Below are 27,105 nucleotides of genomic sequence, written 5' to 3'. Positions count from 1 at the left end.
TGCTACTATGGGGCGGAGCTACCTCCGCGGACTCCGCTTGGTGCTGGGGCGGAACGGGGGCGTGGAGGGGCGGTGTTTGCAGGCTTGCGCGCACGCGCCTTGTCCGGTCGCGTCGAGTGTGCGTGCGTGCGTTGCGTGTTTGCGTGTGGTCACAGTTCCCGCCATCAGCCACTCTCCCTGACTTGGGGTAGCGAACTGTAGACCTCCGTTTGGGTTCGGCGTCCCTTCCTTCCTTAACCTCCATTCTTCCCCCTCCGCGCGGACTCGGTGCGAGCCCCGGACTCACAGGCACAGGTAAGACGGGCCCAGCGAGCTTCTCCACTGAGCCGTTTTCCGAGACCCCCCTTGCCCCGTGCGGTCCGCCCACTCGGCGTTCACTCTTCTGGAGTTCGCCCTGCTGCTGCTCAGCCTGCCTCCATCCCCTCGCAGCTCCCCTGGCCTCACACGTACTCCACTAGGGTCTATCCCTAAGCTTTTCTTCTTTGACCTGGTCCTAACTGTCGCTCGCTTCCTCCGCAGCCCGAACCTGCCCCATTTCGCTGGGGGCTGTCGCCGTCCGCCACTCGCCCCTTAAGGAGGCCTGCTGTCTCTAAAGGGAACTTAGGTTGCGGTAGCCGCACATCCGTCAGGCCTTGGACAGGGTACTCTTTCACTCTGGACAATTCTTCACCTTCCTCTCCTAATCATCTCTAACCAAAAGGCATGGATTGTATTTTTGTCATGCATTTGGTTGCTCCCCAGCTATAGACATCAGATCACGTTATCAAGTTTACATATTTTGGGGCATGGTCCATGAAAGGAAATGATAATCGGTGACAAAATCCTGTGTTTCGGAAAGTTGGTACTGGTTTTGTGGTAGTTCTTTCAAAAATTTGGCTCTGCCTAGGGATAGGCCCTTTTTGGGGGTGGCAGTATCTGAAAAGTATCTACCTGGAGATATCTAAGAGAGGATGTCAAGTAGACAGTTGTATATATTGGGTTGGTGCTCAGAGGAGAGTTCTGGGCTGGACATACAAGTAAGTGTATATATGTCATCTGCCACCATGATGGTAAAGCTATGGATGTGGATGGAATTGCCTAAGGAGCGTACGGTGCTAGAAAAGACAGGGGCCTAGGATGGAGCACTGAGGGATTCTTGGCATTTAATAACTGAATCTATTTCTGTACATCTTCAGTGTCCCTTTTCTAGTTGAAGCCACAATCCTCATTCTCCTGGACTTAATGTCACTGATACCCTGTTTTCTCATCTGTAAAATGGGAATAAACATCACCTTATTGGATTGTTAGGAGGATTAAACGCAGTAACCATAGCATGCACATGGCCTTCCGTCAATAGCCAGTAAACGTTGTTATTGTAAGTGTTATAAGTTGAATCACTCAATACTTTGATGTCTGGTTGCCCTGTTTTCTTTCATTCTTGCTGCTTTCACTCTCCTCCCGAAACCCAAACAAAGCACATCACTTGTCCATTCAGCAGTAACATGTCATTTCTCCGCTTAAAACTCTTCAGTGGATTGCCCATCACTAGTGTTTATTACATTTAGGGTAAAATTCAAAATCCTTACATAAACAGATTCTTCATAATCTGATTCTTTCCTGCTTTACTAGCTTCATCTTGCACATCCTCCCTTCCCTCTCAGAACTCCAGTCACACTGCTTTTCATTTCTTCAGTCACACCAAATTATTTTCTATCGCAGGGCTTTTACACATTTTGTTCTGTTTGCCTGGATTGACCCAGCATGACCATTCACTTAACTCATTCTTCAGTTTTCAGCTTAAGTGGTACTTTCTAACCCCTAACTCCCAAGTCTTAAGTCAGGTACCATATTATACTCTCTCATCAAGCCCTGCATTTTATATCATTTTTCAGAAATTCTAATTATATCTTTATTTGTGTGATTATTTAAAGTCTGACCCTACTAGAATATAAGCTAGTAATTATTTTATGTTTCTTTCTCAAAAATTTGTTAAGTGAATAAGTAAACTGGAGCTTGCTGTAAGAACCATCATGTCTTTTGGAAGCACCAGCTTACTGATGTTTTTGTCATTTGAATATTCACTCTACAAACAAATTAAAGAACACGAAAGAAAAAACAACGGGTTTTCCATGGCTTTGGATGATTTTACATTCTTATGTCATAAAACCATTCAGATTTTAGACACTTTATGTGGAGATAAAGTTTATCTAGGTCAACTTCTCTCTTTCAGCCATAACACTAATTTTATCTCTGTGCATTTGTTTTATGGATCTTTTTAAGAAAGAAAGCCCTTAAAATCAGAATAGTGGTTTATATATCTTAACAACAGGTTAAACTATGAGACCAGTGAGGATGATGTTTTCATAAACAGATAAAGGAAAATGTCATATTTAAGTTGTTGGTGGTGGATGTGAAAGAAAGTATTAAAATTCAGTAATTTGTGTGTATATAGAACAACATTTTTGTTGAGAAGTAGAAAATAAAACATAGGAAATGTATGAATGCCAAACAAAGAGGCATTTGGATTTATTTTATAGGTAGTGAGTGATGAGCTGTTAAAAACGTTTAGGAGGGAGTTTCATTTAATCAAGTTGAGTAAGTTCTAGAGATATGCTGTGGAACATTGTACCTATAGTTAACAGTACTGTATTGTACAGTTAAAAATGTGTTAAGAGAGCAAATCTTGTGTTAGGTATTCTGTGTGTGTGTGTGTGTGTGTGTGTGTGTGTTAAGTATTCTTAACACAGAATTTAAAAATGTTTGGGAGGGAATTGGCATCAATGGCAAGTATTTAGCACTTACAAAGTGCCTGTTATTTTGCAGGAGTACAAAAGAAGATAGGACAGGTCCTCCTTCCTCTCTCCCCCTCCTTCAGGGAGAAAGTTAAGAAGATAATTAGTGCATATTGTACTTTCTTTGGTAGGAGATAAAAGAAGTAGTTTTTTAGAAAGGGTAAAGGATTCATTGCTGGAATCACTTTCATTGATGAGGATGCATTATGGTAGTGGTTAAAAACGTAGATTCTGATGTTAGACTTATTTTTGTCACTTACTGACTATAATCATGGACAAATTACTTGAACTCTTAGCTTCAGTTTCCTCATCTATAAATAGATATTAATACCTGTCCTTTAGGGTTTATTGTGAAAATAAATGCATGTATGGTGCCTAGCACTGTGCTTAATAAATGTGTGTAATATTTAGATTGGAGTGGTAGCAAAGTGATGTGTTTCTGAATTAAGGTAGTAGTTACAAAAAGATGGGGTTTTTGATAAATGAGAATGAGGTTAAAGCTGATACTAAGATTTTTTGCCTCAATGATGGTGGGAGGACAAGTATAGGGAAGCCTTCTGAGGGCATGGACTGTATAATTTTCACATTTGTATCCCTACCACAGTGTATCAAATTAGAGTAGCTCAATAAATGATTTTTTTAGAAGTGAAAAAATCAGTTTAAAGTTGTTTTAGTTTTCAAAAGGCAATGAGAGATTTAGAGATGCTTCAGTTTGAGAAAGAAACCTGTAGAGCTAGTTTTGAGAAAAGTAAAAACTAAGTTTATCAGTTTTTTAAAATTTGTAACAGCACCTGGTGGAAGTGGTGTTTTAAGACATAAAACATCCTTATGTAACAATGTTTATAAAGTCAACAAAGGATGTATTCTTTTTCACTGCCTTCATAGTTTCAAAATGTAGCAGGGATAAACCAAGATACAAATGGATCAAGGTACAGCTCCTCCTGGAGTCCCTCAGTTTGCACACAGAGTGGCTGTTTGTGTGTGTGTGTGTGTGTGTGAGTGTGTGTGTGTGTATCCTGAGCATTATGTTTTAAATTTTTTCAATAAGGTTAAATTTGTGGTTTTTAAATAATGAAAAGGTTAATCTTTTAACAATCATTTTAATTTTGTGAATTGGATTATTTTTAAGAGGCATAATTATATTTCCTTTAGCTGAGTTGATGGCTTCCGAAGAACTGGGATAGCTGCAGAATATGAGTAGTTCCCCAAGAAGATTGCATTGCCTTTGGCACAAGCATCAGAATAAAGGTGAATCGTTATTACATAGGGTTTTTCAGTAAAAGTCACTGAAAAGTAAGTAATGTTTTTATTTTAGATATGTTTCCAAGAGTATGCATAGTGGCAAGAATTGACCATTTTCTTTCTTCTGTTTTTAGTAACAGTTTTCATGCTTTAGCATGTTTTTTTTTTGTGTGTGTGTGTGTATTTTTTTTAACCACAGAATGCCTTTCTAGATAAGGATATTTTCAAAGCAATACCTAAAATAGGAACATTTATTTAATTATTTATTTTTAAGCTGTAGGTTTTTATTTTTTGTTAATCCTCACCCAAGGATATTTTTCCCATTGCTTTTTAGAGTGAGTGGAAGGGAGGGAGAGAGGGCGGGAGGGAGGGAGAGAGAAATATCGATGTGCAGAGAGACACATCGATTGGTTGCCTGACACATCGATTGGTTGCCTCCTACACACTCCCCGCATGAAGTCAGGGATTAAACCTGCAACTTAGAAATGTGCCCTTGCCGGAACCGGTTTGGCTCAGTGGATAGAGCGTCGGCCTGCGGACTCAAGGGTCCCGGGTTCGATTACGGTCAAGGGCATGTACCTTGGTTGCGGGCACATCCCCAGTGAGGGGCGTGCAGGAGGCAGCTGATCGATGTTTCTAGGTCTCTATCCCTCTCCCTTCCTCTCTGTAAAAAAATCAATAAAATATATTTAAAAAAAAAAAGAAATGTGCCCTTGACTGGGAATGGAACCATGACCTTCAGTGCAGGGGCTGACACTCTGACCACTGAGCAATACCAGCCGGGGCTAAAATAGGAGTGTTTAAATATCTGTCCAGGGTATAGAAACATTTTTGGCAATGTTATTGAGCTTTCATAGAATGCACAAGGTTGAATGGTAGTTTTAATAATTGTGAAGAAATTTAGGGAAAGGAGAATCTGAACGGTGTACTTAAAGAATGAGTTTTTATTATATTTTGTCTTCCTAATATCACTTTGATAGTGAATTAGCATTACAGAATTCAGAGAAATCTTATCTTGGTTCTAGGTTCATAGAAAGTTTAACAGTTACTGAATTATGCTGAATACTGAAAAAGAAACTCAGTTTTTTTCTCTTTAAGTTAGGTAAACCCTGAAAATATGATGATTATACAAAAATAGATATAGTTAATGCATTTAGTACAAGAGCAGGTGATGGACTAAATTGAGGCATTAGAAGTTTTATTTTATTGGTTCTGCCAGTTTTATGTCCTGCACCTTTCAGGGTTTCTTCTTTCAAAGAAAGAGAGGTTGCTAGTAGAAAAGGTTAAGAAAATATTAAATATCTGAAGTAAAATTTTATATGTGTAATCAAAACTGCATCAAATATTTGAAAATTATATATAGGGAAACAGAAGTAACAATTAAGTTTTCATTTTTTATTAACTTTAGTGAACATTGAAATCTTCATCTCAAATTTTTGTTAAATGCAATTTTTAAAAACAAGTTTTTGTTGGAGGAATTCAAGGTTAATAACCTTTATTTACTTTTGGTCTGTAAGGAAAACACTAAGATAATGTGGTTTTATTTTAATTCATTTTAATTTGGCACCATGACCCATAATGACATTTTTTTAAAGTGAAGTAATCTGACATACTCTTAAAATGAAGTTTCTTTTTTTTTTTTAATATATTTTATTGATTTTTTACTGAGAGGAAGGGAGAGAGATAGAGAGTTAAAAACATCGATGAGAGAGAAACATCGATCAGCTGCCTCCTGCACATCTCCTACTGGGGATGTGCCCGCAACCCAAGTACATGCCCTTGACCGGAATCGAACCTGGGACCCTTCAGTCTGCAGGCCGACGCTCTATCCACTGAGCCAAACCGGTTTCGGCATTAAAATGAAGTTTCTTCATTGAGCAGTGAATAAAATGAATTCCAGTTTAGGCAAGTTTATTAATGTTTTTGTTTTAATGCATTCTGTAACTGCATATTAATTCTTGTTCTTCATAAATGACCTTTTTCTCATTGAGTTTAGGATATGAGAACAGCTGTACATTTAGTGTAAAAGTTCAGGTCCACATAGAAAAAGCTTAAGTGTTCAAAAGATGAGTCATATGTAATACAGGGCATAGTGATACTCTTCTAAAGAACTTAGTAAATATAACCCTATATTGGTCACATAAAAGGAATTTATGGTTCCAGTATCTACTGTTGTATATATATATATATATATTTTAAATATATTTTATTGATTTTTTACAGAGAGAAAGGGAGAGGGATAGAGAGTTAGAAACATCGATGAGAGAGAAACGTCGATCAGCTGCCTCCTGCACACCCCCTACTGGGGATGTGCCCGCAACCAAGGTACAGGCCCTTGACCGGAATCGAACCTGGGACCCTTCAGTCCGCAGGCTGACGCTCTATCCACTGAGCCAAACCGGTTAGGGCTACTGTTGTATATTTTAACAATAAATTGATAATATTGATTTGTTCATTATTTTGTTGTTATTTATTCTTAAACTAGAGGTCTGGTGCATGAAATTTGTACACAAGTAGGGTCCCTAGGCCTGGCTGGCGATCAGGGCTCTTCTGGGCATTCCAGCTGCTGGCCAGGGCCTCCCTTCCCCGGCTGCCGACCAGGGCCTTCCTTTGTTCCATGCCGTCCCCTGGTGGTCAGCGCACATCATAGCGAGCAATAGAACTCTCGGTTTCCTGGTTGAACTCCCGTGGGGACACTTTGCATATTAGCCTTTTATATATATAGATTGTTGTTTCATGTATGTCAGACACTGTTCTAATGGAGATGTAAAGATTAAAGGACATATTCCCTGTCTTTAAATAACAGAGTCTAGATAGAGACAAAGAGGTAAACAGTTTATATAAAGTAAACAGTTTATATAATGTGATAAATGCTCTACTAACAGTGAGCACAGAGTATAATAGGAGAATAGAGAAACCTTAAACAATGTCAGTGTGGATATGGAGTGAGAGTAAAGTGAAAGGTAGCTAGGCAAAGCTTCTTAAAGAAGCTAATATCTAAGTTGAGCCTTGATTTTATAGACAGGAGGAGAAATTATGGAGGATGGGGAAAGTACATAAAAATCCTATAAACATTGACTACAATGTACACATGGCATGAAAGTATGTGGCTTTTTTAGGGAAATTATAAGTAGTTCAAATGGCTGGATTTGGAGAGCTTGTTGGGAATAGAGAGGTAAGGAGGTCCTGGATCATGAAGGGGGTTTATGTCATATTAATGAGTCTAGATTTTATTATGAGGGCAATTGGGAGTCATTGGATAATATTAAGGAGGAAAATGATGTGATTTTATCTGCAGCTCATTATAGAAATGTCTGGAAGGTGTATGGAGGTAGAATTGACAGTACTCTACCTTTACCTTCCATCCCCAATCCAATATCAATAATCATCAAGAGAAAAGTCAAAGATAACGCCCATGTTTCTGGCATAGGCATCTGGTTAGGAGGGGGCCACATATTATTGGCAGTGCTAAAGGACAGAGTAGGAAAAAATCTCAGAGGACATATCCAAACAATGAAGCACCAAATTATTAATTGCCAAAGTAAAGTATTACAAACACACATTGCTGGCCCAAAATTCTGTAATTACTGGTTGAGCAAAATGTCATATTAACAGACTGGATAAAAACAGTAGTGGACTCGATTACTTTGATGGATTCATATACCCAGCCAATTATACTATCTAAATCTGACCACAGTAGGAACCCAAAAAATTTGATGAGATGAGTGAATAACAATAAAGGACTTACAATGCGCAACACCTTTTAACTATTCAAAGTGTTTTCACGTCTCTTTTTAAATTTCATTCCCACTTATTTGATGTGTACTATCTAGAGGCCTCAAACTAGTAGTCCCCAGGCTGTACCCTGCCTACAGGTGGGTTTTGTTTGATTTGTAGCTTTTATTTTGTTTGTTTATTTTTAATATTTTTTATTGATTTCAGAGAGAAAGGGAGAGGAAGAGAGAGATAGAAACATCAATGATGAGAGAATCATTGATTGGCTACCTCCTGCACGCCCCCTACTGGAGACTGAGCCCGCAACCCAGGCATGTGCCCTTGACTGGAATCCAACCTGGGACCCTTCAGTCCACAGGCTGATGCTCTGTCCACTGAGCCAAACCTGCTAGGGCTTATTTGTAGCTTTTAAAAATAACTTTGAATTCACTGACCACAATTAAAAACGGGCAGGTTTACATGAAAATTGGGATGTCATTTTCTTGAAAAATTAGATGATCTGGCAATGCTAGGTTCACTTATTTTCACATGAAAAAATTGACTAAATTTGAATAGCAGTTTTCTTTTGTTTAATCCTCACCTGAGGACATAGGTAGAGAAAGGAAGTTAGAGACAGACAGATCGATGTGAGAGAGAAATATCAATTGATTGTCTTCCTTATGCTCCCCGAGGGTCAAACCTGAAACTCAGGTGTGCGCCCTGACCAAGAACCTCACCTGCACTTTCAGGACACTGAACAGTGCTCATCCAACTCAACCACTCTGGGTGGGGTGATTAGTGGTTCTCATATTTTGCCTGCCTAAGTCATCTGTGTGACTTGCCACGCCTTATAGGCAGTTGGATTGGTAATCCCTGTTAATTTATTTATCTGGTATCTTTGGAGAAGGGTATTATAGACCAGGAATAAATTCAGAAAGTGGACACTAATTTCATATTAAGAGCTGGGGTCTATTTAATGCCTAATGTGTGTTGTTTAACTCTGCAACACTATAACATTTGCTCTACCTATTTTACAATTGAGAAAACAAATGGTTAGAAAAGATAAGTTATAAATTATATCAGAGCTGGTTCCTGATATCTAGACCTAGTCTGTTTTGATGACTACTTTATTAAAGCTTTTCTAGGTTAGCTGTTTTTGCAGATGCAAAATTTAATGAATTTTTTAAAATTTATTAAATTATAGGCAAGAATCTGTATTAGAGCAGTGTTTTTAGAGATTTGAAGTGTATAAATAAAATTTTGTTTTAACATTGTGTGTGATGTAATTTGATCTGAAATTCATTGTAAAGATACCTGGAAGGTATATAGACATAGAATTGTATAATACACATGCTATTTGATAGCATTCTGTGCTATTACTAGAATTGTATTTATGTATTGACATTTGGTAAGCTAATTTGAAGAGTTTTAGACATTCTATTGTAAGTCGTTTTTAAGTTATTAGAAGTTTATTTGGGAAATTTGAATATTTGTCATGGATAAAATTGATAGTCTTTCTGGGAATGATAATATTAAATATAAATGATAGGTGGTTCTTAGGAAGACAGATTATATTGTTAGTTTGTTTTCCCTAGAAAATAAATGGTTTTCTCAAATAATTCTGGAGGTTAAACTAATTTGATTTTTCTTATAGTTTGTATTAATTTAATGTCTTCTAAACGTGGATATGCTTAGACTACTTGGTGATATGATTTGATATTTTGGAAGGAGCTCCATTCTAAGAAATGAAGTCAGTTGACTGAAAATATTTTTTTACGTATGTTTGAAGTTCAAGATGCATTAGTATTCATGAAGGAATGTAAAAATTGGTCACATTGAGAATGGAATCTTTAGTATTATCGATTGGCACGCCTTTAGAGGCAGCACTTTGACTTGTTAATGGTGCAAAATGCAAAATTTAGGCACTAATAGACACAGGTGCAAGACACATGGCAAAGAAGAGAATGTGTATAGAAGAACTAAATGTTGGTTAGATTCAGACACTTAACATGAGTGACTGCTTTAGTTGTCTTTCTTACCTGTGCCATCCAGCTAATCAAGGCCTTTAAGGATGCTTAATAAAATGTGGTTTATGGAAATGGAGAAAAAGACATATAAGATGGTTCACTAACTGTTCTCTTTCATACACTTATTTTTAATCACTAGTAAATTGTAACTTTTAATTTTATTTTTCTTTCTTAGAATCTGTTGGGTGAAGTTGTATTTTTGTTTTATAATTTTGCTAGAAGCAATTTATTTTTAAAGAAAGTATGTCTCCTCTGAAGATACATGGTCCTATCAGAATTCGAAGTATGCAAACTGGGATTACAAAATGGAAAGAAGGATCCTTTGAAATTGTGGAAAAGGATAATAAAGTCAGCCTAGTGGTTCACTACAATACTGGAGGAATTCCAAGGATATTTCAGGTATTACCAACTTTTGATTTGGAATAGATCTTCCATCACATCCTTTAGTGAATAGCTGTTCTGTGCCATATTGAAAATCATGGTAGCCCTTCTAGATTAATATTTCTTGTTTTTTATTTCCAGGACACTGATACTGTTATGTTCTTATTTTATAAACTAGAGGCCCGGTGCATGAAATTAGTGCATGGGGGGGTCCCCTCAGCTCAGCCTGCACCCTCTCCAATCTGGGACCCCTCGGGGGATGTCCCAACTGCTGGTTTAGGCCCAATCCTGGGGATCGGGCCTAAACTGACAGTCGGACATCCCTCTCACAATCCCCCTTCCGCCCCCACTGGCCTGGTCACCTCTTACTGCTCCCCCTGCCGGCCTAGTTGCCCGCAACTGCCCCCGCTGTCGGCCTGGTCGTCCCTCACAGCCCCCCCGCCGGCCTGATTGCCCCATGCAGCCTGCTGTTCAGTCGTTTGGTCGTCCCTCACTAATCCCCGTGCTGGCTTGGTCGCCCCACGCAGCCTGCTTGTTCAGTCGTTCGGTCGTCCCTCACTAACCCCCCTGCCGGCCTGGTTGTAGGCAGCCATCTTGTGAGGGTGTGAGGGTTAATTTGCATATTATATTATATCCTTTATTATATAGGATTATTCAGCAGCATTATAGATAATATATAATAAAGAGCAGGAAGTAGTCACCATTATTGAAAAGAAAGCTAGTGGAAGATGAAACTATCGAAGCTATTTTAAAAACCACATTAGAATAGCTTTATTCTTTTTTTTTTCTTAATGTATATGATAGATTCATTATTTAGTGTTAGCTTTTAATGGGATTGATTAGTGTTATCTTAATGTTTTCTTTCAAAATAATCCTGCCAGAATGGTGTATGCACTGTTCAAGGATGATAATTCAAGGTCATCCATCCTTACAGCTATTTTCTTCTAATTGCAAACTTTTAAAAAATATTATGTTTTTATTAATTTTAGAGAGAGAGGGAGGGGAAGAAAGAGAGAGAGAAACATTGATGTGAGAGAGAAACATGGATCATCTATCAGCTGCCTCCTGCATGCCTCCTACCTGGGGGGATCAAGCCTGCAACCTAGGCATGTACCCTAATTACTGAGAATCAAACTGGTGATCTTTGGTGCATGGGATGACACTCAGCCAACTGAGCCACACCAGCCAGGGCTAATTGCACACTTAAAGGGTCTCGTTATTTTATCACTGCAAAAAATAGTCAACTTTGTTTTCACTTCTATGCTGTTTATCTTGCGCAGCGAAGAACTGCTCATTTTGATATGAGTTGAAATTAAGAAAAAATGTGTTACTTACATTTTCCTGTACTTTAGAGTTCTATTTGTTAATTAAATTATACAAAATATATTTATTCTAAATGTAAAGTACCCTATAGAAGAACAATTTATAAAACTTTATGCTTGAGAACCTGAGCTGAGGTAAAATTGCCATTTATCTTTGCTTTTTAACTATGAAAATAAATTGCTTATGATTTTGTGTATCAAAGATATACATAGTTTTGTGGGGATCTACTGGTGAGCATTGGAAGACCTGCTAGATAAATTTAAGAAGAGCTATTAGCTGGAAAGATATTCTTAAATAGATTAGAAGAAAGACATGGTGACATGGGTAATAGAAACAATAGTAATTTCTGCCATATATGTACACCAAAGTGCCCATTTCAATGAAAGATTGTTTTCCAAATAGAGATTTGATTTTTCAGTCCTCAGCCCAAATTAGCACTAAATAAATATTTAAAGCAAACATAGATCTTCAGGAGCATATGATTCTACATGTGTTTCCATCTTCATCTCAGTTTTACATCAGGTTGCATTCAGCATTCGTTAACCACCTACAAATTGCTGTGGTGGGTACTGTAGTAAGGGCTAAGAATATAGAGCTGAATAATACACTTTTCCTCTCGAACTTAGAATCAAATGCATTTGCAGCTGTAAAAATATTTCAAAGATATGTGGTATTAAAAAAAAGATATGTGATATATATATATATATATATATATATATATATATATATATATATATAATGGAATATTACTCAGCCATTAAAAAGAATGAAATCTTCCTATTTGCAACTATATGGATGGGACCTAAAGGGTATTATGCTAAGTAAAATAAGTTAAAACAGAGAAAGACAATTTTTATTGTTTTGTTGATTTTAAAGAGAGAGAGGAGGGGTAGAGAGAGAAACATCTGTGTGTTGTTCCATTTATTTATGCATTTATTGGTTGGTTCTTGTATGTGCCTTGTTTGTGGATCAAACCTGCAACCTTGGTGTATCTGGACGATACTAACTAACTGAGCTACCCGGCCAAGGCTTAACTTTCATTTTTTAAAAGAGGTATATTGATTGATGTTATCTACTTTTCTATTGATATTAAAGTGTTCATTTATACTTCGGAGTTAAAGCATCTAAAACTAGTTATTGTGTTTTGTGAAAAAATTTCTACTCAATGACATGAACTTAAGACCTATCTATCACTTAAAATTTAAATATAAATTAAGTCTGACTGGTAAAATTATTTTTTTCTTTTTTTATCTGAATATTGGTAAAGGTCAATTTTTCCTAATCAAGAAATGAAATTCGATTACTTCCTTTTTTATGCTGTTCAGAGAGTATGTCTTCACGAAGATAGCTTTAGAAACTTTTGTATACGCCTGCTGAGGGAGAATGTTAAAGAACAGGTTTGCCTGATTGGCAGGAATTATTTAGGTAATAAACTACAAAATATATTCTAGGAAAAATTTCAGCCAAGAGCATAGAAAAGTTATCACTTGAAAGCACATGTCCAGAGTCTGGAAGAGTATAAGACAAGTTACTGAACTAGTTCTGGGGAGTGGGAGAAGTAAGCTAAGATAGTTCTAGGGTGCTCATGTTCTTTGTGATTGAATAAAAGTTAAATGAGCCTGCTTAAACAATTAAAAAAGAAAAAAAGATGTTCTTATACTGGTAATGTTTTGTTTCAATGTGTGAGAGTGGAATTCTTTTGAGGATTATAATTTGAATTAATATGTCCTATTTACATTACAGCTATTTACACCATTTGCCAGGTATTTTATAAGCTTTTGTTGAAAAGAAAAAGAAAGCCTCTAAACCACTGTGGCAGCAGTCGCCAACTGGTGGTCCTGGTCCGTGAGGTCCGAAAGGTTGGCAGCCGCTGGTTTAAGGAGACCTTTGGAGCAGTGGTCGCCAACCAGTGCTCTGCGAGGTCCGAAGGTTGGCGACTGCTGCACTATGGGGCTTTCTAAACCTATGATGGTATAAAAACCATCCAAACTCTGAAAATTAACTCCCTCAGTTTTTTTGTTGTGTTGTTTTTTATTTTTATTTTTTAAATATATTTTATTGATTTTTTACAGAGAGGAAAGGAGAGGGATAGAGAATTAGAAACATCGATGAGAGAGAAACATCGATCAGCTGCCTCCTGCACACTCCCTTCTGGGGATGTGCCTGCAACCAAGGTACATGCCCTTGACCGGAATCGAACCTGGGACCCTTGAGTCCGCAGGCCGACGTTCTATCCACTGAGCCGAACCGGTTAGGGCTGTTGTGTTGTTTTTTAAAAAATTAATTTATTTTTAAAGTTTTATTAAATTGATTAGGGTGACATTGGTCAACATGAACATATAGGTTTTATGTGTGGGTTTCTGTTACAAGATCTGTTTATTGCACTGTTTACCCACCTCCCAAAGTCAAATATCTTCTCCTGTCACTTTATATTAGGATCCCCTTCTAACTCACTAGTTTTTATAACTTGTAACTATACCTGAAAATATGCAATTTCCTGCCATAAAAACAAGACTGCTAGGATTACAATGTAAAATAAAATTTAATACTATGTGTTTGCCTCTTCTAAAAGTGAAATCTTTGATTTAAATGTGTCAAGAAGTGGGAACTATTTTTGGTTGGGGGAAAAAAACCTAATGTGGGGAAGAGTAAGAAATGTAACTTAGAAAGTATAAAGTTTAGTATTCATTATACAACGTATATACTTCATTATCATGTTTTTAATGATAAGATCATTTCCCTTTTGTGTTAATCAGCTAAGTCATAACATTAAAAATGTGGTGCTTCGACCCAGTGGAGCAAAACAAAGCCGCCTAATGTTAACGCTACAAGATAACAGCTTCTTGTCTATTGACAAAGTACCAAGTAAGGATGCAGAGGAAATGAGGTTGTTTCTAGATGCAGTCCATCAAAACAGACTCAATGCAGGTGAGCACTAATTATCCCAAGGTCTGACATTAGTAGTTATAAAAGAATATTACTAGGCTGTAGACCAGTATCCCTGGTGAACATTTATGCAAAAATCCTCAACAAAATATTAGCAGACGAAATTCAACAGCACATTAAGAGGATTACACTATGACCAAGTGAGTTTTATTTCTGTAATGCAAGGATGGTTTAAGATATGAAAAAAATCAATCAGTGTAATACACCAAATTAACAGAATGAAGGACAAAAACCAATGTGATCATCTCAATGCAGAAAAAATATTTGATAAAATTCAGCACCCTTTCATGATAAAAAATACTCAAACTAGGAGTAGAAGGAAACTACCTCAGCATAATAAAGGCTATATGTGAAAGCCCACAACTAATATCACAATGATGAAGACTAAAAGATTTTCCTCTAGAATGAGGAGCAAGCCAAGGATGCCCTCTTACCACTTCTTTTTTTTTTTTTTTTAATCCTCACTCAAGGATATTTTTCCATTGGTTTTTAGAGAGAGTGGAAGAGAGAAATATTGATGTGAGAGAAATGCATCGATTGGTTGCCTCCTGCATGCACCCTGACCAGGGCCTAGGCTGGGGAGGAGCCTGCAACTGAGGTACATGTCCTTGACTGGAATTGAACCCGGGACCCTTTGGGTCCGCAGGCCAACGCTTCTACCCACTGAGTCAAACCAGCTATGGCCCCTCTTTCACCACTTCTATTCAGCATAGTACTTGAAGTCCTAGTCAGAGCATCCTTTATTTTACCCCAGCAGTTATTATTTTGAGTTTATCCTATAAAAATCGTACCATTAGTGCAAGGGATCGGAAAGGATATTCAGCATTGTTTTCAATTTTTAAAAATTAAAACATTCCAAATGATCATCAGTGGGAATTGACTAAATTAAGTATAAAATATTTTTTAAAGTATATACAGTACTTTGCGTGTTCTTTATTGTTGATTTCTTTGGAATACAAGCCATTTCACTTGCTGAACTTACAGAGAATGTTTTGAAGTATACATTATTAGAAATATATCTGCCACTGGTTCTGACATGTCTTCTTGGCATTCATCCAATGTCAGTGGTTCATGCCATAGACACATGGTGACTAACTTTTCTATAGTGTTAATTACCAAATATCGATATAGGAGAATTTCTAGCATTTTAATTTTGCATTTAAAATTTTGTCCTAGCCCTAGCCGGTTTGGCTTAGTGGATAGAGCGGTTTGGCTTAGTGGATAGAGCGTCGGCCTGCAGACTGAAGGGTCCCAGATTTGATTCCGGTCAAGGGCAGATGCCCGGGTTGCAAGCTCGAGCCCCAGTAGGGGGCATGCAGGAGGCAGCCAATCAATGATTCTCTCTCATCATTGATGTTTCTATCTCTCTTTCCCTCTCTCTTCCTCTCTATAATAAATAAAAATACATTTAAAAAAATATTTAATCTTTATATTATAAGGCTTATAACAACCCTATGAGATACTTTAAAAAATAAAATCTTGTCCTATTATATGTTTCCAAATTTTTGCATGTTACTTCGTTTTTTGCTTGAGGCTAGCTCTAAATTTTAATTACAATTTATATCAGATGTGCTTTCTATTCAGAAAGAATTGGTTAATAAGCACTTTAATTTATTTCTGCTTCTCCTTCTGCAATGTTATATACTAATAATGGCAAATCTCTATATTAAAATAAGTGATTTGGGATTTTTTTTTTTTTTCTTTTGCACTAGCCATGAAACCTCAGGGGTCTGGTAGTTTTGGAGCTATTCTGGGCAGTAGAACCTCACAGAAGGAAACCAACAGGCAGCTTTCTTACTCAGACAATCAGGTATGTTCTTTTGAATCTAAAAGCTTTTTTAAAAAACAATAGACATTCTATAAGGTAATTGCAAGAAGTAGAATTTAGACTGTAATACCTAATAATTCTGGCTTTGTCATAAGGGTCTTTTCCACATACTTGAAATTTACCATTTTAGCTATTTCAGTCTCCAACTATTTTTTATGAACGTCTTTCTAAAATTTATCACTTCCCTTCTTACATACAGTTTTACAGAATACAATTTAATCTTTGCTCAGTGTCTCATGTCTTATGAACTGCAGTAAAGTACAGTATGGTTTTTAAAAGCATAGCTTTGGAGTTGTATGTGAACTTGAGATTTGGTGCTGACACTTACTAGCTGTGAGTCATTGGAGGGATTCTTTAAGTATCCTAAGCCTTAGCACCCATCTGTAAAATTGAGACAGCAATGATATTTTAAGGGTTGCTGTGAGATAATGCATGTGAATACCATATACTAACAACCTGATCAGAGTCTGCTGCTACTGTTTCTATGATGCCATTTGTGTCTGTTCTACATTATGAACTTTGTCCCCACACTATATGATACCAGACTCTTTCGTTAAAGTCTTCTGTTTGCTTTTTAAATAGTTTTTCTTTCATAAATATTCAGCCAGCCATGAGATTTGCTATGCACTGTTGCAATTAAACAGTCCTATATCTCTTAATTTTTTTTTACAAAGTGAAACTGGGCACAAAGAGAAACTTTGGAACTGATTACTTTTATTTGGCTGTGCATCGAGGTGATTACTTAGTCCATTTACTGGGATAAACAGTGAACAAAATTTCATTTTTGTTAGTTTGTTGTTGTTGTATAGGATGGGTGGGATTTTTTTTACTAAATTTTAGTTGAGGTATAATTGACATTCAATAAATTGCACATAATTAAAGTACAGTTTGAAACGTTTTGACTTACATATACATATCTGTAAAATCATCACCACAATCAACCTAGTGTACATAGCCATAACCCTTAAAAGTTTCCCCATTCTCCCTTTGTTGTCCTTCCTTCCCTCTCCCTCTCTGGTTCCTATCCCTAAGCCACAGACGATTTGCTTTCTGTCACTATAGATTAATTTGCATATTCTAGAGTGTATATGAATGGGATCAATGTGTAATTTTTTTCTTTTTTTTATTTTGGTCTGGCTTTTTCACTCAGCATAACTAACTTTGAGATCCACCCATTTACTAGTATAGGTAGAAATGTAAGCTGTTGAAATATTTAAATGTGTAAGCATTATCATGTATAACAGAAGCAAATATTTATACTCCATAAATAATTCCTATTTCCAAGATTAGAAAATTAATTTGTGGGTTGTGACTAGCATTAAATAAAAAAAGGAAAGAATAGAATAGAATAGAATAGAATAGAATAGAATAGGTATTATACATAGTAAAGATAAGTATTGGTTTCTGAAACTTTTGTTTCATTTCTACTTTACATGTATGTGTAATAGGTTGCAATGTAAAGTGTCTTCCTATGGGGTCAAATAAGGTTGAAGATAATGCAAAACAGTTTGTATATAGTATGCTACCATGTATATAACAAAAAGAATAAAATATTGATTTGCCTCTGCATAAAGGAACAATAAAAGAATACTTATAAGGAGTAGGAAAATGAGAAGTGGAAGAATGGGTGAATGGCATTGGGGTGATAATGAAATTTTTCAGCATGTGGTTTTTATAATAGTATTTTGATTTTTGCATGGGTTTTTTGTTTTTATTTTTTTTATTCTGGACTTTAAAAAAAATCTTTATTGTTGAAAGTATTACAGGGGTCCTTCTTTTCCCCCCATTAATCTCTTCCAGTACCCCTTTGCTCCCCCTGTATTTTGATTATTGAATCTTGAGTATGTATCACCCATTTGAAAATAAGTGTAATTTTTTAAATTGTTCATGCAGAGAACCTCAGATTTTTTTCTTCCCTATCCTAAGATTGTAATTCACATAGCTCTTAATATAGTTATAAAATTTCAATTTGGCAGAATGCTGGTAGAAAGCACTATTTCCCAAGGTGTGGCAAAAGTTGTCAGTACAGGAAACAGTTTATTCTTATATTATTATTTATTAATTATTGTATTATTTTCTATACAGACAACTGTAAGTGTACTTTTGCCCCACCCTGTATTTTTTTATTACTATTTTCTCTCCAAATTTTTTTGCTGTGTCTTGAGAGTAGTAGAGTATTTGATTTAGCTTCTGCAATGAGCTTTATGTCACTATCATTTTCTCCATCATTACATATATTTGTTTCATTTTTCCAAACTGGAACCCCTTCAAAAGTCATAATGATGTACATGTGACTTGGCATTTGAGTTGTGGCAACCAAATGTCATTGTTGCTCCTTTTTGTCACATCTATGTCATTTTAAGACAGTCATACTGGGAAAAATAGAAGGCAGCAAAAAAAAGAGGAAGACAAAAACTAAGATGGATTGACACCATAAAAGAAGCCACAAGCATGTTTCCTCAGAAGCTAAGCAGGGCAGTTGAGGACAGGACATTGTGGACATCACTTATTCCTAGGGTTGCCAGGAGTTGGATACTACTCATCGGCACATCACACACACATCACTTTAATTTATCATAATTATAATTGGATTTTTCTCTAAAGATTTATTTTCATCCTGGTTACTAGAACCATGTCTTTATATGTGAGCCCTCCCTCCCCCTTTTTTTAAATAAATAATTCACAGTATTTTCCTTCTGCCTCTAGGTATGTTTTGGAATTTTTAAGTTTATAAAAATACTACAGGGGAAAAAAATGTTGCTCAATTTATGACACTGATCATAATTAGAATCACCTAGGGTGCTTAAAAAAATATATTGATGAATGAGCCTCATTCCCACACCAATTAGGTTAGACTCTCTGGTGATGGATCTCTAGTTGTGTATATTTTTTCATACTTCCTTACTTGAGAATCACTAGTCTAAAAGTTTGCCAATTTGACGATTTACTATTTCAAACTTTATTCTTACAGGCCTCTTCAAAAAGAGGAAGTTTGGAAACTAAAGATGATACTCCATTTCGAAAAGTTCTTGGTAATCCAGGTAGAGGATCGATTAAGACTGCAGCAGGAAATGGAATAACTGTCACCCGAACGATTCCGTCTTTGACATCTACATCAACACCTCTTAGATCAGGTTTATTAGAAAATAGGTATGAAAGACATTTTTTCTTTCTTAGTCATTAGCTGTGCCTGTTTATAAATGTCTTTTAAGCTTTATAGAAAGACCTGTAGTTTGAGAAAAAGAGTGAGATTTTCCAGTTAGTCAAATGTGTTAGAAGAAAGTATAGAGTGCATCTTTGGTAGATAATTAGTATTTGTCTTATGTGGTTTATGTCAGTGACACATATTGAGTGTGCAGATATATGGTATGTTATTTTACATGTGGTATAGAGAATTAGATAGCAGTAGTCACAGTATCTGTCCTTGAGTGTGTTGTTTAATACTTTTTAATGGTATGAATTCTGACTTTTTAAAATAAGGTCCTTTTCTCTGTTCTCTATAGAACTGAAAAGAGGAAAAGAATGCTGTCTGGCTCAGAGTTGAATGAAGATTACCCTAAGGAAAATGATTCATCATCGTAAGTTGCTTTAAGAGCTTTTAAGGCCCTAGATCAGTATTTGTTATAGTGGTAATTACAACTGTGAGCGAAGATTATCAATTTATGGGAATTTCAAAGATAGAAAAGCAGAATTTAAAGTATTTTAGTGATAGATTGACCATTGCTATTGCTTTGATCATTTGATTGCACTTCTTCCATTATAGATTTTTTTTAAAAATCTTCAGTACTTAGAGCAGTGATGGCGAACCTTTTGAGCTCGGCCTGTCAGCATTTTGAAAAACCCTAACTTAACTCTGGTGCCGTGTCACATATAGAAATTTTTTGATCTTTGCAACCGTAGTAAAACAAATATTTATATTTTTGATGTTTATTTTATATATTTAAATGCCATTTAACAAAGAAAAATCAACCAAAATAATGAGTTCACGCGTGTCATAGGTTCGCCATCACTGACTTAGAGGAAGAGTAGAGTTGAAGAATAGAGTTATTTTCTGGGTTGAACAAAAAGGTATCCACCTGTAACAAGACAGTCACCAGCTCACATTCTTTTTTTCCTCATGGGAGGGTCTTTTTTTGTCTTCTAGGGGGAGAAAACTTATTTTACACAGTTCTTAGTTAATACCTCAGTTAACACCTTAACAAAAATTGATAGTTAACTGGCATTTGAGGTTAAGAGATCACCATAAAAGAACTGGGAAAAAGGTGAAGGAACTTTAACTAGAAGCCCAGTGCATGAAATCTGTGCACTGTGGCGGGGGGGGGGGGGGGGTCCCCTCAGCCCAGCCTGCACCCTCTCCAATCTGGGACCCCTTGGGGGATGTTCAACTCACAATCCGGGACCACTGGCTCCTAACTGCTCGCCTGCCTGCCTGATCACCCCTAACCACCTCTGCCTGCCTGCCTGATCTCCCCTAACTGACTCTGCCTACCTGCCTGATGCCCCTAACCACTCTCCCCTGCCTGCCTGATCACCCCTAACCACCTCTGCCTGCCTGCCTGATCTCCCCTAACTGCCTCTGCCTACCTGCCTGATGCCCCTAACCACTCTCCCCTGCCAGCCTGATCACCCCCAACCGCTCTCCTCTGCCAGCCTGATCGCCCCTAACCGCTCTCCCCTGCCGGCCTGATCACTCCTAACTGCTCTGCCTGCCTGCCTGCCTGATTGCCCCTAACCGCCTCTGCCTCAGCCCTGCCACCATGGCTTTGTCTGGAATGATGTCCAGAAGGACGTCCGATCTATCTGGTCTAATTAGCATATTACCCTTTTATTAGTATAGATTGGGATCTTGGTTCTGCTGCTGAAATAAATGTAAAAATCTGGGTAGGTAATAGTGTGGTATCTGAAACCACAATCACCAAGGTCTCAGACTCCTTTTATCTTGTTTGTTCACTGTCCTTAATAAGCTTCCATTTTGCTTCAGTCTTCGCTCTCATGTCTGCATTCCTATCAGAGGGAAGAAAGAAAGAGGAGCAAAGGGAGGGCATACTGCTTTCCTTTAGGCTGGAAATTGTACACACAACTTTTATGTATGTCACATTGACCAGAACTTAGTCATATGGTTATATCAAGTTATAAGGAAGACCAGTAAATATCCCTAGCCCAAATTTTATAATGGCAGAAGGGTACAATGGTTATTTGGGGACAACTAGCAGGCTGTTGTAGTTTACCCCTATATCCACAGAAATAGCCCTGTTTACTAACAGGCTGTTGTAGTTTACCCCTATGTCCACAGAAATAGCCCTGTTTACTAACACTCTTTCCCTCAGCCTAATAGAGACAGCCTCCAACTCTCATTTAGTCCTTGTATCCAGCTCCAAGTCCAGGATTGCTTAGTGATGTGCAGTCCTCTCCATAAGGTCCAGGTGTGCTCTTTTGGACCAGGTGCCTTATGGTCTGGTTCCTAAAAACTAAAAGGCAAGTTAATCTGCATTCCCCATGCCCATCTCCATACACATATCATTATACAGGCATATCTCAGAGATATTGTGAGTTTGGTTTCAGATCACTACAGTGAAGGAAATATTGCAATAAAATTACACAAGTTTTTTGGTTTCCCACCGCAGCCTGGTAAGTATGCAATAGCATTATGTCTTTAAAACAAACAAACAAAAAAAAACAAAGCGTATACCTTAATTTTAAATACATTATTGCTAAAAAAAAATTGCTAACCATTATCTGAACTTTTAGTGGTCATAATCTTTTTGCTGGTAGAGGATCTTGCCTTCAATTTGTAATAAAGTGCTGTGCGAAGTACAATAAAATGAGGTATGCCTGTACATTGCTGGAGTAGGCACAGAAGATTCACAATAAAAATTTACGTTTAGAATAGACAGAATAGGAAACTGGGAGAGTCACTGGTCTGTGGCAGCAATAAAATCTTGCCAGACAGAAATTGTGAAGGCAGGAGAGTAAGTTCTTTTTTTATTTCTTATTGATTTGAGAGAGAGGGAGGGAGAGAGAGAAAACATCAGTGATGAGAGAGAATCATTGATCAGCTGCCTCCTGCACGCCCCCCTAGTGGGGATTGAGCCTGCAACCTGGAATCAAACTGGGGACCCTTCAGTCTGCAGGACACGCTCTATCCACTGAGCAAAACCAGCCAGGGCAGGGGAGTAAATTCTTGATTAGCCCATGTAGCAATCTCTGTTCTTTCCTCTGAGAGAAATCCTTGTTCATTGTATTCCATATGACTCCTGGCTTTGTCCTTTGGTGGGTTTCCTTTGTTATCTTTCAAGGCTATAGCTGAAGGTTTTGAAAACTGTTCTTTGTAGCCTGTTTCATGCTGGTGCTGTTTTGGAAGAAGTGTCTATAGAAATCTAGAAGTTTCTTTAAAGGTACAACAAGCAGGCTTTTATAGGGTCCAGAAAGAATTTGGACCAATATTTTGGTTTTGTTTGTTTAATCATTTTAATAAAACTTTTAAATTTTGGAATAATTTTAGATTTACAGAAAAGTTACAGAGATGAAATGGAATGTTCCTGTGTATCCCTCACCCAGTTTCCCCTAATGCTAATATCCAAGTTTTCACAAACTACTTTTCCATTTACCTCTTATCATTGCCTCAGTTTGAGAGTTAGAAGCAATTGCATTTCTTGGGGTGGGGGTGTTGAATATTAGGAGGGGAATAATTTGGGACATTTTTTTTTAAATCCTTTTATGAGGATATTTTTTCCATTAATTTTTAGAGAGTGAAAGGGAAGGAGAGAGAAAATATTAATGTGAGAGAGACACATAGACTGACTGCCTCCCATACAAGCGCCACTCCGGGGGTCGGGGATTGAACTTGCAAAGGAGGTACATGCCCTTGACCGAGAATTGAACCAAACCAGTTAGGGCAATTTGGGACATTTTTAAACAACTTTATGGAGGTACATTTTATAGTCCATAAAATTCACCTGTTTTAAATCTGCAATTCAATAATTTTTTGGTAAATTTATTGAGTTGTGCAATCATTACCAAATTCAGTTTTTGAACATTTCTATAACTCCACCAAGATTCATTGTGCACTCTACCGTGAATGCTAGAGATACTGCATGAGCCATATTTCTTTCACTTTATCCCATTCCAATTCAGTACAGATACACTGTGGATCACAGAGGTATTATCAGCAATGGGATTTCTCTTCCCATTGCCAAACAAGTTATCCAGTCAATTCCAGAATCCTGTCCTTAGAGTGTGCTTCTTAGTTCCAGCTGTTACAGATCAAGTTTCCCAGAAAGCAAACCCTGAAATGGAGATTAAGTGTGCAAGTGATTTATTAAGGAAGTATTCCCAGGGGTTACCAGGAAGGGAATCGGGTGAGCAAGACAGTGAAGTACAGAAAACAAATCCCTTAAGAAACCAAAATAACAGTAATAGAATATTATTAGGGATAGCCCTAAGTACTGCTATGGAAAACATACCTAAATTGGTGTGGAAGAGAGGATACAAAAATGGGGTCAGAGGGAATTTGGGTGGAGCATCTAATTTGTTTGCTACAGGCTTTATTCATAATGGTCCTCCTAAAGTAAACACTTTTAATTAAAGCATGAGCATTATATGAATATAAGTTTAGGAATGATAGTGGAGGAAATGGGGCTTAAGAAACTTTACCTTTGTGTTCATGAAATTAAAATAATTTAGGATGGGGGTTAATGGGGGGGATGAGGACACATTTGTAATACCTTAACTAATAAAGAATTTAAAGATAAAAAAATAATTTAATTACTATAAATGTAACTCGTAAGTGATATTGACACAGTAAATAGTATTTCAAATCTATAGACTATAAGAACATTTTGGGTTTTATTTCTTTGCTTTACTTTTTTCACAAATTTATTTGGCAAACATTTGTTTTAAAAATCCATTTTTCATATTCATAAATATATGTATATATTTTGGCCAAACAATATTGCCACCATGTGATATTGCTTACATTGTTGTACATGTTCCTCCTGCTAATAAGGTTTTCTATTTCTTGTGAGGTTTTTTTTTAAATCCTCACCCAAGGATATGTTTATTGATTTTTATTTTTTTAGAGAAAATGGGAAAGAGAGAGAAACATCTATGTGAGAGAGAAACATTGGTTGCCTCCTGTATGCTCTCCAATTGGGGATTGAACTTAGAACCTAAATATGTGCCCTGATGGTTAATTGAACCCACAACTTTTTTGGTGTATGGGATGATGCTCCAACCAACTGAGCCACCTGGCCAAGGCTGGATTTTTTTTTTTCCCTCCATAAGTAAACTATAAGCAATTTGAGGACAAGGTTAATATTCCCATATGGTCTAAAAATGTCTACAATATATTAGCTATATGACAACATTTTCTCATTTTATTTTAAGAATGTGAATATTCTTATATTAAACATGTCAAAAGTAAAAAAAAAAAATAAATAAAGCATCAGTGAGCAATTATATTAACTGATATCTGTTGAATACCAACTATGTGCTTGGGGTTATTCAGTGATAAACATACTGCCAAAAAACTGTGCCTTACTCTCTGAAATAGAATCACACTAAGATAAGATTATAAATCAATCCAATTCCTCTTCTATACACAGGTCTTTGAATATTTGAGACATCCTCACTCATTCATTCCTTCAACAAACCGTTATGTTTACTTTTTAAACCTATTTAGTATCAAGCTTGAATAGTTTACTTCTTGATTCTTTTGGTCTTTTAGTAGCTAAATCATTTAATCTGCCCTTGCTTTTGACTAAGAAAACCTGTGTAATCTTGCTGTCTCAGGTTTGACTTTTGTAAAAATAAAATGCTCCTTCATTTTTGCTTAATCAGTAGGGTTATGGATTGGTTGGTTTTTGACTTGGTAATGAAACCTTATTTTCATGATTCTCATTTGCTTAAGTCTCTGACCTTTTGAGGCTTTAACACTTTGTAGCATAACTTTCAAGCAAATCCATGAATTTAGCACTTGAAATGTAAATTTTTAATGACAACTATTTAAAATTAAGAATTATACTTTACACACATATATATTGAATTAAATTATTGATTATAGGAACAACAAAGCTATGACAGATCCCTCAAGAAAGTATTTAACCAGCAGTAGAGAGAAGCAGCTGAATTTGAAACAGTCGGAAGAGAATAGGACTTCAGGTAAGTATTTGGTCTTTATATAAGATAGTCATTTATTATATAACTAGAGGCCTGGTGCACAACATTCATGCACTGCAGGGGTGGGGTCCCTCAGCCTGGCCTGCGCCCTCTCACAGTCCGGGACCTCTTGGGGGATGTCCAACTGCCGGCTTATCTAAGGGGTCCTTAGTGCTGCTGCGGAGGCAGGAGAGACTCCTGCCACCACCGCTGCACTTGCCAGATGTAAGCCCGGCTTCCCACAGGAGGAGCACACTGATCTCCAGGGGGCAGCTCCTGTGTTGAGCATCTGCCCTCTGGTGGTCAGTGTGTGTCATAGCGACCGGTTGTTCTGCCATTTGGTCAATTTGCATGTTAGCCTTTTATTATACAGGATATACTGTATAGACTAGAAATAAAACCCTAAATTGGGACATACCTCTCTGTTATTCAGGAATACTCCATAATTCAGTACTAGTTATTGGGCACCAATTTGTATCCAGTACTCTGCTAAAATACTTTTAAAGTATAGAAATATAAGGGACCTTTTATTCTATTTATAAAGAGTCTAGACTTTACTTTCTTCCCTATTTAACTGCCTAGAATTAAACTCTCATTATCAAGGTACCTTAAAGTGAATTCAAGGAGTTAAAGTGATTGAAATTAAAGTTCATCAGTGTTGCCATTTACTATAAGTTCTATAAGATCTTGAAGTTATTGCCTAAAGCAATTGTTTAATCTCACCTTGTACCCTGTTTTTACAAAATCTAAAAGTTAAATTGTCTATTAAGTTTCGTTAATATTTCCTACACTTAACCAATCTCTATGATCCTCTGAACTATGTAGATTTGAATATTATGTCAACTTGAAATTAAATTGAAGCAAAATAAAATATGGCATGATTTTGATAAATTGAGAGTTTAAGGGAATTAATTCGATTAAGACTCTAGAAATCATCTCCTTTTAGCCTTTCAGAGTTGTGACTTTAGACTCCTACAGAAAGAAGTATCTTGAATATACTTCTTATCTCTGAAATAATAATACATTATATAATCTCCATTTACTAGTTTTAAGCTTTTATAATCAACCTATAGTTAGAAAGTACTTGAAGGTGTAATAAGCCTTAACAATGTTGAAGTTAAGATACACATTACAAAAGTTAATGTGGAAGAGGAGAGAGAAGGAAGATAAGAAGGTTCGTGGAACAAAATGTAGAAGTTTTAAGTGTGTTAAAGTTACAAAGTTAATCAGTAGAACTAAAATAACACAACTAATAATTGGTTGGAAGGAAGTACATAAGAGTAGGGGTGATGTAAATGAGAAATTTCTAATTTTTCCTAATAGGGAGTCAGTTGATACTGTTCAAAATGAATAAGTTAAAAAGTTTTTGGAGCTTTAGGGCAGGAGAGTATTCTTAGCTATTATAACCTTTTACACAGTATAGATCTTTTAATAGTTATCCAACTTTGATGAAAAGAAAGGGGGAAAAGAGTTAAATATAAATAGGCCCAATGCATAATTTTATTATTAATTGGACTTCAATGGTTGATTTAAGAATAAAATTGTTCCTGTGTTTCTTCGTTTTATAGGACTTTTACCTTTGCAGTCATCATCCTTTTATGGTAGCAGATCTGGATCCAAGGACTACTCTTCTGGCAATACTAATCTAGACAGGTATGCATTGGTTATATGCTCTGTAAAGAACTTAAAGAGCTCTCTTCTTCAGAATATTTTTTAA

General features: G+C 36.7%; 1 protein-coding gene across 1 annotated transcript; it reads left to right on the top strand.

The window, feature by feature from the left end:
* Positions 1 to 107: 107 nt before the first annotated feature.
* USP37 (ubiquitin specific peptidase 37) lies at positions 108 to 27,105 on the top strand. Its single transcript, XM_023763334.1, has 9 exons — positions 108 to 294; positions 3,924 to 4,064; positions 9,930 to 10,153; positions 14,215 to 14,386; positions 16,117 to 16,214; positions 19,204 to 19,382; positions 19,736 to 19,810; positions 25,294 to 25,391; positions 26,957 to 27,105. The coding sequence occupies exons 3-9, from the start codon at positions 9,998 to 10,000 to the stop codon at positions 27,103 to 27,105; spliced, it is 927 nt and encodes a 308-aa protein (XP_023619102.1). The 5' UTR covers positions 108 to 294; positions 3,924 to 4,064; positions 9,930 to 9,997.

Source organism: Myotis lucifugus, unplaced genomic scaffold, assembly GCF_000147115.1.
Source record: "Myotis lucifugus unplaced genomic scaffold, Myoluc2.0 scaffold_3, whole genome shotgun sequence".
In the NCBI taxonomy this organism is placed as follows: Eukaryota; Metazoa; Chordata; class Mammalia; order Chiroptera; family Vespertilionidae; genus Myotis; species Myotis lucifugus.
This window is presented reverse-complemented; position numbering and strand designations above follow the sequence as displayed.

Excerpts from the sequence above, each read along its gene's own strand:
- USP37 (XM_023763334.1), top strand. The coding sequence starts at position 9,998 with ATGTCTCCTCTGAAGATACATGGTCCTATCAGAATTCGAAGTATGCAA. Across the intron at positions 10,154-14,214 it reads GAATTCCAAGGATATTTCAG|CTAAGTCATAACATTAAAAA; the intron begins GTATTACCAACT and ends TGTGTTAATCAG. Across the intron at positions 16,215-19,203 it reads TTTCTTACTCAGACAATCAG|GCCTCTTCAAAAAGAGGAAG; the intron begins GTATGTTCTTTT and ends TTATTCTTACAG.